Here is a 16,716-nt window from a genome sequence, read left to right on the forward strand (position 1 = left end):
TATTAAAATGAACTAGAGAGCCTTAGCAAGAAAGGCTTCAACAGGTTGGTTTTCTAAGTTTGTTTTTCCTTAAAGTCTTTAGGTTACGATACATAAACTTTTCATTTGTCTTTTCAAACAATCAGTATTTGGTATAAAATTAAGTGTCTTGGGACACTGGTAAACCGGACATTATTGCCCTTTTTTTGTACGTGCATACTTGGCTTTCGGTTCTTCTTATATTACACCCATGACAGTCCTTGTTTTGTTTAAGAGGAGAATTTGTTTTTACGAGATTTTTCATCATTTTATACACTACTTTAGATTGCTCACCGTGTTAAGTTTCTTTCATTTCAAAGAGTAGCCTTTCACTAGGTGCAAAGTGATTTTTAGTAAATTTAAATTTTGTAATATTTACTGGTAGGCTTTTAAACAGGCGATTTTCATCAAAAAAACAGTGATTTTTGTGAAGCAGTGGTTTTAACATGTTGAATATTGTAGTTCTGCTTTGACCGAATATTGTATTGATAGAAATTTTCTCTTTTTTCCAAAAACGTCGCTAAATAGATAAAAGACCACGTTCGATTTTAAAAATCAATGTTAAATTTGCCGTTTCAATAGTTTCTTCCGATCGATAACCAATTTAATGTAGAAAGCATAGATTCAATTGGTGTATATTTACCACAGTTCAAAATAATCCTCATAGCTTAATTTTGCTGTAATTGAAGTCTATTTATGTTTTCTTATGTACAGGATATGAGTTAAGCTGAACAATAATTAAAATGAGGCAATACAATAGTGTTAAATACTAACTTTTTAGACCATAATGATAAACAAGTTGAAATACGAGACAAAAATTAAATTTTTTTACCCAATTAATTTTTAGCAATGAAAAGTTCAACTGTGGATCAATAATTATTCCCAAGTATTTAATATCAGAAACAAAATCTACTTGATCTCCATTTATATTTACAGTCAAGCCTGATTCATAAAATTTATTACAGTTTGTCTTTGACCCTTTTTAATTTATTTTTGCATAACCAATCAATTCTGGTAATGTTTTTGAAGTCGTTTCCTATCACGCGAACCCCAGTATCGTCCGCAAACAAGTTAATAAATGAATTACGTAAAACTGTGTTTATATCATTTACGTAAATTATAAATAATAAGGGCCCAAGAACACTGCCCTGTGGCACATCTAGTTTGCTTGGAACCTTATTTGAAAATCTATCTCCCTACTTTAGTTCTAGTACATCTGTTACTTAAATAATCCTGAATCCATTTTAAAACAGTACTTTTAACTCCATATAACTTTAGTTTCTTAATAAGGATATCGCGATCTATAGTCTCATAATCCATAGTGGATTACATTGTTTTGTTCACTTAAATAGCGTTTTTATTGCTTTGTTTTCTAACGTAATCTATTTAAGTCTTTTTCACTGGAATTTCATCAGGTACCTTAGATATTTTGAGTCTTAATTTAACATGTAATCGCACCTTTTTATTGTATCTGACAATGATGCAATTTTTTCTATATTGCTGTACACATGTACACTAGATGCTCAAATTTCTGTAATGATAAATGCAACATATTTGTATTGGTTTACTATTTCTAACACTGAGTCAAATTTCTTTTTATAAGGATTTATTTCTTTTTTACTAACTTGCTTACTTATTAGAACACGCCAATCATGATACTTTTTTAGCTTCTTATTTACTGTTTCTTTAACTTCTGTTTTAGTCTAAATAAGGATTATCACCATGTAAAAATGCTACTCTGACTCTGAAAATGTAACAAATTCCTGTGTTTGCTGCACTGACGTATATTCGTAAGGGCGTTCACGACATACACCTCCAAATCCCATTTTCTTAATTTTTTTGTAATTTACGTCCACTGTATCAAATGCTTTTTTTAAGTCAACAAATATAGTTATTAGGTTCTTATTTTTATTTATCTCACTAGTTGTGTAACCTAGTAGATCTACTGTTGGTTTTCTTTTTAAATTCATAACGATTTTTGTCAAATTTAAAAGTGTTATCAGTGAACTGTATCATTCTAGCTTTCATTGTCAGGACCTTGCTTGACAAAGTAATTGGTCCATAGCGGATTACATTGTTTTGTTCACTTTTTATTTAAAATAAGCACTATTTTTGACACCGTTAATTCTTTTGGAAGTTGAGCACTAGTGATGGACATTATTTGTTTAATCTACGCGCTTAAGGTCCAACGACTTTAAGCAGTGTTTCTTTTTTAGTGATTTTGTTGGTTGCATATAAATTGAGACTTACTTTAATTAAGAAATTTCTTAGTGATACGAAGCCACAAATAAGACCTTTTTTAGTACAATTATTTCAATATAAAAACTAGGTGGCAAACAGAACTTAAACCTAACTATAAACCTTATGTTATTAGTGTTTAATATTAATGGACCCATTGATCCATTCGTACTTTTCGCACACATAACATAATATAACATTAATTTAGGGGCAGGGGATTTTTTTTAAAACTTACCAGTCAAGTGGGCATGTTGCATAAGAAAACTAACGTTCTCGGCCGTTTTCCTAATTTGTTCCTTGAGATTATACATGGTGACGTCACGACATTCCGCCACGTAGTTCTGCAACTCCACCAGTTCGGCCACAGTTTCGGGCGTACCGCTCACTTTCTGCGACATCTCGTCAAAAGTGTCGCATATACTATTATATTAATTTAACATTAATTTAATTATACACGATGCAAGTCCTTGGGCGATATAAAAGAGAAACAGTTATTATTTGCCTATGTACTAAACCTCTTAATATTTGACATGCATCCTATGTTCGATCGGTTGCTTTGGTTCGAAGGCTTATTTTTGGCGATGCGTCATTTTTGCGTAAAAAAAAATAGTTTTTTACTTCTTGCATTATTTACATCATTTAGGGACACCCTGTATATGAAAAAATACCAAAAAAATAACTTTACATACCCTCTATTAAGCGTATGGTTCTCCTCAATAAAATAATCGACAATACGTGTCCTGAGTCCATCGATGATTTTATACAGGATTTCGTTCAAATCGCCGCAATCCAGCAGGAACATGTTTAGCGGAATGCTTCGCCTCAATTCAATTATTTCGTTCTTTAGTTCTTCGTATTTGTAGATTTTACGCGAAAAGTCCTAATTTAAATGAACAAATGATCATTTTTGGTATACGTAAACCAACTTCCAGGGAAGCATACTTTAAGATAAGGGAAAGGTTGGGTGCCAAAGAACTCCGTTAATTCCCTTTCGGCTGACCCATTTAGGATGTAAAAGTACTGCCGGTACATTCTCAGGTACTTCTCGGGCCCTAAAAGATTCGCATTAAATGCATCTTGGATTTCTTCTAATATTTTAACAACTGGTTCTTCGTCTTCGCGCACTGGGTAGAGGTAGGATAACTTTGTTTGAAGCTCTACAATTAATTCGCACATTATTATAATTTTTCTTTTTTTAAATTTGAAAAATTACCAGGGAACATCAAGTTTTCAATTCTAAATATTTCCATATTGACACTCAATATGGCATTGATACAGCTCTGCAGTATATTCTGAATATCTTCTAAAGGTGGTTCAAGTATCAACGCGTCAGTACCGACGTTTGGCAATACTTTGACTGTGAGTATTGAGAGGTTTATTAGGGCGAGGTCAGCATATTCTGAGCCATAATCGTTGCCACCCTTAAAAACGCATAGAGGTAGTGATGGTATAAAAGACCTGCACCTGCTCTTTTGGACCTAGTTCGCCATTTCGGAGCGGTGCCCCTGATCCCAAAACCTATAATACCCAACCTACCTCAACAGGAGCCAAAGCTAGGATTTAGTCGGACTCGGACCGAGCATATTACGTTAGAGAATTTTATAATGATGGCGGTTTGGACTTGACAATTTGTGAAAATTAAATTTAAATACTTTAGTTTTTGTAAATAATGAAAGGAGTTAAATTACGAAAAATAGAATAATATCTACTATCTACTCTAGAACAGTCGTAGTAACAAAATAGATAAAAAATTACTGATTAATTAAAATAAAAGATTACAGTGCAGTTGCCGCCATCTAACCGCAGATTGTCGAACAGAACAGCGAAACAGCCAAACATACAATTTCAATGGTTTGATCCTCTCGGGATATCAATACCAAAGCCAAGCAGAAATATACAGGGTGTGCCAACAAGGTGTACGGCTAAGATAGCGCCTTAACTATACGAGGTAGAGCAAAAAGTTCTAGAGCAAAGTTGTAGGGTTGACAAAAACCTACGAACTAAAAATATTTTTATGTATACTGGGTGTGTCACAAAAAAGTTACTATAAAATATGATTTTTTTTTTAATGGTACGCTTTGTATATTATAGTACTAAAATGTGAGGCAAAAATAGTACTTTACTTTGGTATAACGTTTTTAAAATTTCCATGCGGCGTTGCAACGTAATTAATTTTTTTATGTTAATTTTTGCCTTTTAGAGGGTTCGTTTAAAAAATCATAATTAACTTAAAATTTATTCTGCGCCTATGAAACTTGTACCACAATTAGTCTAGGGTACCTCCTCTAGGCTGACTATGATAATTTGTAATTTTTTATTGCAGGGTGTTTTTAAAGAACTTTCAAACTTGCTGAAATTAAATTAACTAATTAAGTTTGTCCCTCAAATACCTTCATTTTTTATTTAATATGTCCTATAGCTAAACCAAGTACTTTTATTTCTTCTTACTAAGTTTTTTCTTCAAAAACCATTTTAGAAATTATTATCAGTGAGTTAGTAAATCGATTTTTAATTTTTATTGTTCATTTTGTAATCAATATGAATTTTCCTCGTGAGGAATTTGTTGATATGATATATGCCTTTGGAGCTGCTGAAAGAGATAGCCTTTTGGCATTTAGAATTTATGCGCAACTTTATCCTGAAAGGAGACATCCCTAAGCACAAGTGTTTCAAAAACTAAAAGAAAGATCAGGAACAGGAAGTGTAATTTGTGAAAAACAGGAATGGGTGAAGCCAGTTACAAATGAGGAAAACAGGATGACAGTAGCTTTAAGTGTCGTTGAAGATCCTCATAAAAGCGTTAGGCAGCTTGCTAAAGAATTACCTTTTGGTGCAACATCAATATCTCGCATGCTTCGAAGCGAAAAATCCCATCCTTACCATATTCAATTGTTGCAGAAATTACTTCAGCAGGATTATGAAAGAAGAATGGCTTTCTGTCAGTGGGCACAAAATAAGATTCGTCAGCCTGAATTTTTTAATTTTGTGCTTTTTTCGGATGAAGCTACATTCCATAATAATGGCAGTGTTAATAAACATAATTTTCATTATTACGACACCAGCAATCCATTCTTCACCCGAGAAATGCATCATCAACATAGATGGTCGCTTAATGTTTGCGCAGGAATAATAGGACATTACGTTATTGGACCGCACTTTTTCAATGGACATCTTACAGGTGAAATGTATTTAAACTTTTACAAAACGATTTTAATGTCCTTCTACAAATGTTGCCTGACCATGTTCGAGATAGGATTTGGTTTCAGCATGACGGCGCTCCAGCTCATTATAGCCATGCTGTTAGAAATTTTTTTAAATGAGCATTTTGATGACCGGTGGATAGGTAGAGGTGGGCCGGTCTCTTGGCCCGCAAGGTCCCCAGATTTGACCAAACTGGATTTTTTCTTGTGGGGATATGTGAAGGAAAAAGTCTATCAAACAACTCATACCACAAGTGAAAATATAAAAAATAAAATTCGGGAGATTTTTCAAACAGTCACGCCAATTATGTTGGAAAAGGTTAAGGACTCATTCTCAAAAAGGGTAAACGCTTGGATACAAAATTTAGGAGGTCATATTGAACACAATTTATAATAATTGTAATTGATCTTTAAAATTTAAAATTAGTGTAACGTGTTTAGGTGAATAATTGTGTTGATTAATTTTTCAAGTATGTAATAATAATAATTGTAGGAAAAGTAATAATTCTAATTCTTCAATAATTTTTTCTAAGCAATCTTGATCAAAACTTAAAGAATACTCGTTTTATGTATAGTATTTTACAGAAAAGTTAAAATATCTCAAAAAGTACTTGGTTTAGCTGTAGGACATATTAAATAAAAAATGAAGGTATCTGAGGGACAAACTTAATTAGATAAAAATATACAGGGTGTTCCATTTGAAAAATTTGAGATATGGCGTATTTAATTTCAGCAAGTTTGAAAGTTCTTTAAAAACACCCTGTAATAAAAAATTACAAATTATCATAGTCAGCCTAGAGGAGGTACCCTAGACTAACTGTGGTACAAATTTCATAGGCGCAGAATAAACTTTAAGTTAATTATGATTTTTTAAACGAACCCTCTAAAAGGCAAAAAATAACATAAAAAAATTGATTACGTTGCAACGCCGCACGGAAATTTTAAAAACGTTATACCAACGTAAAGTACTCTTTTTGCCTCACATTTTAGTACCATAATATATAGGGCGTACCATTTGTAAAAAATTATATTTTATAGTAACTTTTTTGTGACACACCCAGTATACATAAAAATATTTTTAGTTCGTAGGTTTTTGTCAATCCTACAACTTTGCTGTATAACTTTTTGCTCTACCTCGTATAGTTAAGGCGCTATCTTAGCCGTACACCTTGTTGGCACACCCTGTATAAGTTATTAAATTCTTAAAAGGGGTATTTGATTTGAACTATTTGCTATTTGCTTTCATAAATTCATACATATTACATTACATATACCTACCTAACAGGATGATAACTATAACACTAAAAGGTGGGAACAGTAAATAGGAGAGGGTCATAAAAATAAAAAGCATAGTTCGAATCTTGGTTCAGCCCGGTGCACCTGCACCTGATTAACGGAGCTAGGTTCACAGCCGGAACTGGAGCAGGTGCACCTGATCCCAAAAAGGAACTGATCTTACCACCCCTACATAGAGGCTATGATGTTAATTTAAAAAAAAAGTCTCACTAACTTATCGCCGCTGTCAAACGCAACCATTCTAGAATAAAGTTGTCAAACTTTGACAGATCCATTCTAGAACATTCGAGCCACACCGTAAAGTCAAGCAGGCTATAATGAAATTTATTCCTTAAAGTCACACGCTTACCTTAAAGTTAATAATAAGCTCCTTAAAATGCACCAGACTACGCATAACCAAGGACCGTAGCTGATTGCTGAGCAACATATTGACGCAAGAAAAAAATCGGTCGGCTATATTGCTAGATTCCAACGTTCGCCTCGGAATATATTGCTTCCAATAGGATTTAAATTCCAAAAATATATCCGCGCATTCCGGAAGCCATTCGTTCACCAGTACGCCTCTGGATTGGGCACAAATCTCGTTCACTTTGTCCTTGAACACGTTCGGTTCCAGTGGAAATTGGGACAATTCATCGCAGAGACGTTCTACTGGGAGAATCAGCATAGAGTCGTATCTATACGTCACATTAAATTACTTTTTAATCATTAATTAGTCTAATAAAATAAAATGTATTGCATGCACTGGTCGAAACTTGTTGTCGTTTGACGCAAATGACGTTTCGAAATATGGTATTTTCGACATAAAGTCGCGACGTTGCCTTATGAGTTTCCTTGTAAGTCCATTGTCCTCCTTTATTAACAAAAGAAATAATTGACTCAAATTGTATTAACTAAACCACAGCCATCTTTACTGAGATAAAGAAGGTTGTGACTAAACATAATAATTAATTAATATTCACAAGAAGATTGACTAAAAACTTCCACTAAACCCACTATAAAAAAAGCCATATGGCAACGATGCACTATCCCAACACAGCTAATTTAAGTGACACTTTAAGGTTATGTTATTATAAGCAAAATTTAAATATCAGTTTTTTGAAAACATACACTTACTTTTTAAACCAAAGCTCCCTAATCCTCCTCACAACGATGTTTCCAATAAAATAATACCGTTCTAAGTACTGTTTACTGATACAAAAAGGTGTGTGCCAAGTAACTGGGGCCCGAACAACCAGCACGGGAAAAAACTTGGGGCAGCTCTCGATTCTCAAACGTTTCCACTCGGATGGATCGTGTAAAACGTAAAACAACATGTTGTATCTCATGTAGATGCAGTACCACTTAAGAACTTCACACTCGTGCGACTGGATCATTGGCTTGAAGCACTTGAGGGTCTTGTACTTTTCTGGGACCTTTCTTTTTGCACGGTCCAGGAGGTCTTTGTTATATGGCGGTATGTCTTTAGGATCAATACCCTGAGAAATTTTTTATTACTATAAAAAGTTTTAAATGTAATATTTAATCACATGCCTCTGTAAGGTAGTAAACAATTCTTTCAATATCACTTTTGTTTATTGGGACCATATCCTTCTTTATGGTCGAGTAAAGGTATTCTTTTTGCTCATCAGGATCTTTTGGTAAAATGGCTTGAAGTTGGGCCAATTTTCTGTTAATGATACATGAATTTATTATTATTTTAGGATTACTAGAACAAATGTTACCCTCTTTCATCAGGGAACCCCTCCCACTTCATAATATCCACCTTTTTCTTCATGGCTTTTTCCTTCTCTTTCTTTTCTGCTTGGGCCTGCTTGTCCCTGTGCCACTGACCAGAAAGAAGATATTCAATATCTATAATACCTGGAACTTTTAGCTTCTTTTTCTGTGCAGTAAGTTGCTGTTTAATTTTGTCTTGTTCCTGTTCCTTTCTGGATTTCTTCGGTGGGTATTGTAGCTTTCCTAAAAGAATTTGATCCTCATAACTTTATCACTTATAATCACCCTGATTTACCATCTGTTCCTAATGGACTGGGTCTCTCCTTTCTTTTCTTTGTTGGTAAATCTTGAATTCTTAAGTATTGAGCTTGCGGTGTAAAAGCAGATCCTAAAAAAAAGAACAGTGAAAGTAGATGCGTTTTTCTTGCTGTTGTAGTTTATGTACCGATGGTTTCTGATGGCCTAAAGTACATCTGAGTATCTTTTTCTGGAACCCCTTGGGTCCATGATTTTTTTGTAAACAGTGGTGGATACTCGACACTATCTTTGATACTTTGAATGTCCACGGGACTTTGCACATTTTCATCCCCAATGGGAATCCAGGGAGGTATCGGTACGATTCTACGCCCATACTTTGTATTTATCGGTTTTTGCATTTCTTAGAAAATAAATTTTCCTATCATGTTGATTTTTGGTTAATATTTTTGAGGGATGTCAGATTAGACAGTAAATACTTTTATGTTGATATTCAGGTAGGTGTTTGATAATACACATGTTGTCATGGCGACACAATCTTTAAAAACAATTGTTAAATCGTTAATGTTGCCAAGGAAACTATTGTTAAATCGTTAATGTTGCCAAGGAAGCAATAATTGTTAAATCATTAATGTTGCCAATAAAGCTGGTATTTAATTTTTCTGATTCTTACAAAAATCTAAAAAAACATTTTTTTTTAAATAATGAACAAATAAATGAAAAACGAATAATCGAATAAAAGTTGCTTAGGTATATAAAAAAAAAACTCGATATTTTTAGTCAGAGCGGCAACATCGGTATGACGACTAATCATTCAGAATGACGTCACATAATAACAAAATTCTCGACTATTTTGCTCAAAGTGGCAACACCGAGAAACTTAAAGGCCTGGTTCGATGACTCATCATGACGTCACATAAAAACAAAACTGTCGACAAATGTTAGGTTAGGTTATGTTCCAGGTGCGAACAAAGAATGTTTATTCAAGAAGAACTTTTAAGAGTTCACCGGTTTTAATAAAACTTATTCATGTTTAAGTGTTTTTTACATAAACCAACCAATACTCGTGCAAATAAAATTGCGCGAACAATAAAAAAACCAATCAACCTCCAACAGTTGGTGTTTTCGACCATCAAATTGACAACGAACGTCCCACAATTGACTATTTTCTTTGCCGAAAATCCTTATTAGGACACTTGAGTGCTGAAGTGAAACATTATGGCCGATCCAAGGATAAGAACCCTAAAAATAAAAACGGGCGTAGTAAGGAGATTGGCCAAAGAAAAGACAGTTTATGAAAAGGAAGCGGAGCAACAGAGAAACCGTATCGAAAAGTACAAATCCGAGGGCAGAGACGAGCACGACATCAAGAAACAAGAGGAAGTTCTTCAGGAGAGTCTCATGATGGTTCCCGACTGTCAAAGGAGGTTATTTAAGGCGTACGAGGAACTCAAAGGCATCCTGGACACTGAGCAGGACCTAAAAGCCACCGAGGAGTATACTGCAGCCCAAAAAGTACTTGAGGAAGCAAAAGCCGAGCTGCCAGCCCCTGGAGAACTTCATATGTGCTAGGTTTTTAATACTTTTATTATTATACTGTTGAGATTGCTTAGTACTGTTTTTTTTAAATTAATAATTGTGTGGAAAGATCTAAAGCATGTATATCTTGCTTGCATTTAAGGTTTTTTTTTTTATTGGGTTGACTGTTAAAGGGGAAGGCAAGGTCATTAAGACTACATGCATAAATGATTAATAACTTTTATTTCCGGACAATTTGCTTTTACAATTTTATTGTGTATAAAAGACATGTTTCTATTGCCTTAAATGGTTTTAAAAGAACCATGTAATGTACATTACAACTTTTATTTTGGGGCTTAATTACTAAAATAAATATTTTATACATTATGATAATTCAAATAGCAACTTTTTATACACATGACTTTTTAGCTGTTAATAAAATATTTAAATTTAAACATTTTATATGTTACCCAATAGAGAAATCAACAAATAAACAATATTATATTTACAATATTAAAAGCCCACTGTGTCAAGTTTTATTTACAAAATCTACCTACTACATTAAAAAGTTTGCTTCAGTAAGAAAATACCTTATGTAGAAAAAAAAAGACTGGCTCAAAGGGCAGTGAATGAAGGCCTAAAGTCTACGACTACACAAAAAAAAATCAGTCTATACAATAAAAGGGCTCAAATCGGGCACTTCCTTGGGGAAATCAAACACGCTTGGATCGGATATCTGGAACTGCCTGAAATTTCCAGACTTAGCCGATGCAAAGGAGCTCACCGATCTGCTCGAAGTGCGAAATATAAATCCACATTGGGCAGTACAAACGTCATCGTGAAGGATACTATCACGGTTCCATTCTTGTAACAGCTGATGGCAGTCTGTGATTTTTAATGAAGCGCAAGTTCCCTAAAACATTAAAAAAAAAAAAAAGAAAATCTGGTAAGTTGAATATTATTTGTGTTAACTTACTCCTTCGGGAGAGCATACGCAACTAGTACAAGGACTAGGAAAAGCGCTTTCTCCAATTTTAATGTGTTTGCCGCCAATGAAGCAGCCTTGTCCGGGTGCATTTTCCCTCCAAACATTAAAATTCATGCTGGGGTGGTGTGAACATGGGACCCTAAAAAAATTGTGTGTTTTAAGCTCATTTTCTGAGAAACATATTAATGCATAGTCAGACAAGTTCAAGTATTACACGTATTTACAGACCCTCTAGTTGTAATATTGAATATTTTTTAAAGAAATTAAGTTTAATTATATCTTACTCACATAGCAAGAATAAATACTTCATTCTAATAGAAGATTTTAACTCTTCAAAGATTAATCAAAATATTGTTTGTTTATTGAATATATTTTAGTCTTTTTTTGTTCTGCATTCTTTGGTGAAATTGCCAAATTCAAATAGCAACGTGTGGACAAGGGTTAACATTGAGCATAATAATTGATTACGTCGTTTCGAATGAAACATGCAGTTTGTTGAGACAATTGAAACAGGGTTTTCTGATCATCTTGGAGTCACCTGATCACTTCAGATTTTTTCATGGTATTTTAATAAAATCCTTACGAAACTAATACAAATATTCCATTTGGTCAATTTATGACACATTTTAATTGGTGTTTTGAGGCAGCTTCTCCCATGAGCAACTCAAACAAGATTAGGCAAATACAAAATCAAAAGCCAAATTGAGTTTTCTGCTGACGATCTAGTAAACTTGGACAAATTAGAATCTTTAGGAAAAGTTGGGTAGACAAACAAAAATTCCATTATTACCTTTACAGATGATATATGGTATTCCTATAAGTGAATTCAATATTTTTATTTGCTACTATCCTTATCTCAAACTTTGTTTTTGGTATTTGGTTTTTAACAATACAGGTTTCTCAAACTCAAAAATGCTTTATTGTCAATATAAACATAGAAGTTGTAGACAAAGCCAATAGACTGTACATTAAAGGAATAAAAACAAGAAACTAATTTAAAATAAAAATTATATAAAACTTTGAAAAATACTTAAATGCTAATCATTAAAAAATTCACTTAAACCACAGCATAAAGAAACTTTTTTTTTATGCTGTTTCTTTATGCTGTGCTTAAACTATAGTACGCTTTACTAGCAAGAAATATTTTCGTCCTTGTACGTAGGCTTTTTTCAGTCTTAAGTTGTCTTATTTGCAACCTGCCAATCTGGTTTTAGAAAGAATTTTAGCACAACATCAGCACTAACTAATATCCTCAATGATATAAGAGTAAATCAAGAACAAACAAATAGTACTTGCATGACACTTTTAGATTTTAGTAAAGCTTTCGATACGGTACATCTTGAACTGTTATTAGCAAAATTAAAGTATTATGGATTCTCTACAGATGCACTAAATTTGTTACAAAATATTTTAACCTTTAGGTATAGTTACGTAAGTACAAAAAAAGACTCTACAATAATAAAGTCGGATCTCAAACTTGTCAAAAAGGGAGTACCTCAAGGATCCGTCCTTTCTCCTCTGTTATTTGCCATTTATCTAGCAGATATGTACAGGAGGGTTAAATTTTGTAAATTCAATCAATTTGCCGATGACACCCAACTTACTATACCTGTAGTGAAGAGTAATGTGATAGAAGCTAAAGAAAAACTTACTAATGACTTAGACCAATTATTCTTATATTCAAAGAACCATAATTTAAAATTAAACGTAAATAAATCTAAAATTCTTATAATAAACAAAGATTAACAACTTCGTGAACAAATTGAACAAATATTTCAGGTATCTTTAAATAATATTACTATAGCAGTCGTTCAAAATGCAAAAAATTTGGGGGTTATTTTTGACACAGACCTATCTTTTCAGCAACAGTAAACTTTCCACTGCATATTTAAGACTTAAAAATATTAATTATATTAAAAAGTATCTACCTCAAAAACAAAAATATTTTTTATGTAATTCTCTGGTTCTGTCCCTGTTTGACTATTGTGATGTTGTGATCTATGGTGACTCGCTATCATTGGTAACTAAAAGGTCCATTCAAAAGATGCAAAACTGGTGTATGAGGTTATCATATAATACATCTTATAGAGAGCATATAACGCCCTATCTAAATGAATTTAAAATTTTAAATATGGCCAACAGACGAATCTCTAATCTAGATCTAGGGACTTATCCCTAAAATCTAACTGTCATCAAGACTCGTTTTCCTTCTGCGCGCTCCCATTCTCTTCAGAACTCTTATTTTTAATTTGTCTTTTTGTTTTTTGTTTTCTTTTGTTTTTTTTTTGGGAATTATTTTATTAAGTAGTTTTTTATTTATTTTTTGTATTTATTATAGTAGCTATTTATTAGGTTAAGGGTCCTTTCGCAGGCGTCCGCTCAGCGGTCACTGTTACCGGTTTTGTAATCGTGAATTGGTCCTTTTTTGTCAACTGTATATATTATGTGTAACTAAATAATACATGTATTTTTTTACTTTTGGCAAAATAAACAATTTTGAATTTGAATTTGAATTTATTTCTAGTGGAAGTTTATTAAATAGCTTTCTGCCTCCATATATGATAGAGCTACGGACAAGTTCAAAATGAGGAATGGGTAGCCTCAACAAATAATTTTGTCGCGTATTATAGTGGCTTCCTAAGTGGAGTTCCTGTTTATATTTTCTAAAAATTAAGCAAACTGTTTCCAAAATAAAGATACAACACAGGGTTAAAATATTATGACTTACAAAAAGCGGGCGACATGAGTCACGAGGCTTGGCCCCACATAGATATCTAATGGCCCTTTTCTGGAGTACAAACACTGAACTAAAAAGTGAATTTGAACATGAACCCCAAAAGCAAATTCCATATCGAAGGTGCGACTCGATAATCGCGAAGTATGCAGATCTGGCGATGGAGAAATTAAGACTGGTGGCAATAACCCTTAGGGCGTAGCAGCCTGATGAGACTTTTCTACATACATTTACAATATGGTCTTCAAATTTAAGGAACTTGTCTATGGAAAGAACCAAAAACTTACTGAACGGTGGCATGGTGATGGCTTCATTATTTAAACATATATCATTTGTATTACATTTAAAATTAAGGATATTTGTTTTGCAAACATTAAATGTCAAAAAATTTGCATCACACCAGTCTTTTATTTTTAACAAATCTGCACGTATATTGGCCTCTATTTGAGAAACATCAGAGTCGTGCCAGAGGATGGTGGTATCATCGGCAAACAATGTAAATTTGCCAGTTACCTGCAGTTGTGGCAGATCGTTCACATAAATGAGAAAAAGTAAAGGACCAAGTACTGATCCTTGCGGAACACCCACATTTACATTAAGTTCCTTAGAGATACCACCATTAAATTTGACAGCCTGGACACGATTTGATAAGTAGGAACGAAACCACTCAAGGGCAGTTCCTCTGAAACCATAGAGCTCCAGTTTCATCAGCAGCACTCTGTGACTCACGCAGTCAAATGCCTTGAACAAGTCACAGAATACCGCTGCTGCAACTTCACCAACACTCAGTCGGTTGTACATCAGGTGCTCTAGAAAGCTAAAGATAGCATCATTTGTGCTCACAGACTCACGAAAGCCAAACTGCTGAAGACTCAATAGGCCAAACCTATTTAAAAATGAAACCATCCTCACCTTAACGAGCCGTTCCACTATCTTGGCTAAAGTAGGCAATAACGCTATAGGTCTAAAGTTAGAAGGACAGTCGCGATCGCCACCCTTGTAAAGAGGAACAATCATTGGTCTTTTTAAGCACTCCAGACATAAATGAAAAGTTAATTGACTCGGCCAAGACTTGCAAAGCCACAAGAGGTAAAGCAGAAAATATTTTAAGAGAAAGCCCATCCCAACCTGATAAACTCTTATTCTTAATATTAACCATTAACTGTTTAAGCTCTTCTACACTTGTGGGGGCAAGAAAGAAATATTCGGCTACTACCACATTGCTGAGATAGCTCCTGGGATTTTGTGAGAGATTGGCTGCAAGGTTACTAGCAATATCACAGTAGAAGGAATTGAGGACATTGGAATCTAAGGTACTTGGAATAACCAATACATTATTTTTGCCCCTTAGCTCACTGTTAAAAAGTTGTTTCTTCATTGTTTACATTATTAAAAAGTAATTCCAAAAGGTTTGTTAGGTGCGAACCGTCGGCGAATTCGTGATTACTTGTGTGGTGTACACGATCATCCCTGAGAAGTTATTTATTCGCCAAGGTTTAACTTTGTTAATTTTAAAAAGACCCCTTTTATTAAGTAATAAACTTATTTAGGTAATTACCTGCCAAAGATATCTTCAAAATGTTTAAAAATGAACTGAAACGGCTTTTTATAAGTTTTGTGGTCTATGATATCAACGAATTTAGTAGCAAAATCAAAATCAAAAGTCATTTATTGTCTTAGGTACTAGAAACATAGCATAGACACGTCACGATCGCTATACAAAGCAATACATGTGGAATACCCATACAGTATGTCAAAATATATGAACATACATATAATAAAAATAAAATAATATATAAAACAATAAACATTAAAAAGTTCTGGCACTGATAAAATTACACAAGTTAACACATATTTGGAATACAGTGTACACTCTAACATTTATCACATTTTAAGAAGGTTTCAAACTTTCCAACCGTATAAAAAACATCGCTGAAGAGCAGTGTTTTAACTTTCGTTTTAAAATTTACTAGCGATTTTGCTAATTTTACTTCTGTAGGTAACAAATTAAAAAGATGGCTTCCAGAATACAAAGGAGATTTTTTATGAAATTGGTGAGTATGCTTAGTGAGAAGTAAGTTGTTTTTACCACGAGTATATTGTGCTGATGTCGATCACCCAATGTAATCAATTTACTTTTATTTTTAAATATAATTTGAAGAACCTTTAAAATATAAATACCCGCCACTGTTAAAATCTTTTTCTCCCCAATGATTCTTCGACAAGACTGTCTGAATGGTATATTATATAAAATCCTAATTATGCGTTTTTGAATCACAAACACTCTTTCTATATCCATGGCCCTACCCCATAATCCTATGCAGTAACCCAATACACTGTAAACAGAGCTATAGTACACATTCATTAGTTCTTTGATATCAAGTGAACTTTTAAGTTGATTTATAAGATAGACACTTTTATTTAATTTTTTACGACTTGTTTGTTCCGACCAGTCCAAGTGTGTCAATCATTATGCCTAGGAATCTAGACGATTCTGAACCCGACAGAAAGTTACCTTCAAAACTAAAAACAAATTTATTTGGCTTTCTATATTTATTATATATTTCAACCATATCAGTTTTCGCATTAGTTTATTCGATTTACACCAATAATTATTAATTTCAGTTAGACATGACTGGACTTTGCGTTGTAAGTTTACCGAATCCGGATCGGAAATAACAGCTGTTGTGTCATCACAGAAAATAAAGATCTTCGCACTTTTAATAAATTCTGGTTCATCACACACTCTG

The 16,716-nt window shown here is 33.5% G+C and overlaps 3 protein-coding genes across 3 annotated transcripts in view; 1 reads left to right on the forward strand and 2 right to left on the reverse strand.

The window, feature by feature from the left end:
- The window catches only part of LOC126737236 (dynein axonemal heavy chain 3), a 110,084-nt gene extending 100,882 nt beyond the window's left edge, over positions 1-9,202 (reverse strand). The window contains exons 1-10 of the mRNA XM_050442030.1: positions 8,917-9,202; positions 8,767-8,859; positions 8,477-8,714; positions 8,286-8,421; positions 7,869-8,230; positions 7,102-7,429; positions 3,470-3,677; positions 3,199-3,413; positions 2,946-3,136; positions 2,492-2,676 (exon numbers count right to left, since the gene is read on the reverse strand). Of these exons, the coding sequence (XP_050297987.1) occupies positions 2,492-2,676; positions 2,946-3,136; positions 3,199-3,413; positions 3,470-3,677; positions 7,102-7,429; positions 7,869-8,230; positions 8,286-8,421; positions 8,477-8,714; positions 8,767-8,859; positions 8,917-9,127 (2,167 nt within the window). The 5' untranslated portion in view covers positions 9,128-9,202. The remainder of the gene's footprint in view (positions 1-2,491; positions 2,677-2,945; positions 3,137-3,198; positions 3,414-3,469; positions 3,678-7,101; positions 7,430-7,868; positions 8,231-8,285; positions 8,422-8,476; positions 8,715-8,766; positions 8,860-8,916) is intronic.
- A 431-nt stretch (positions 9,203-9,633) lies between these two features.
- Positions 9,634-10,334, forward strand: LOC126737255 (tubulin-specific chaperone A-like). Its single transcript, XM_050442064.1, has one exon. It carries the CDS (start codon positions 9,945-9,947, stop codon positions 10,296-10,298), a length of 354 nt encoding a protein of 117 aa, XP_050298021.1. The 5' UTR covers positions 9,634-9,944; the 3' UTR covers positions 10,299-10,334.
- Positions 10,335-10,468: 134 nt separating this feature from the next.
- Positions 10,469-16,716, reverse strand: part of LOC126737238 (uncharacterized) — a 35,268-nt gene continuing 29,020 nt past the window's right edge. Inside the window, exons 15-16 of the mRNA XM_050442033.1 lie at positions 11,221-11,371; positions 10,469-11,157 (exon numbers count right to left, since the gene is read on the reverse strand). Of these exons, the coding sequence (XP_050297990.1) occupies positions 10,915-11,157; positions 11,221-11,371 (394 nt within the window). The 3' untranslated portion in view covers positions 10,469-10,914. The remainder of the gene's footprint in view (positions 11,158-11,220; positions 11,372-16,716) is intronic.

This window comes from Anthonomus grandis, chromosome 6, assembly GCF_022605725.1.
Source record: "Anthonomus grandis grandis chromosome 6, icAntGran1.3, whole genome shotgun sequence".
In the NCBI taxonomy this organism is placed as follows: Eukaryota; Metazoa; Arthropoda; class Insecta; order Coleoptera; family Curculionidae; genus Anthonomus; species Anthonomus grandis.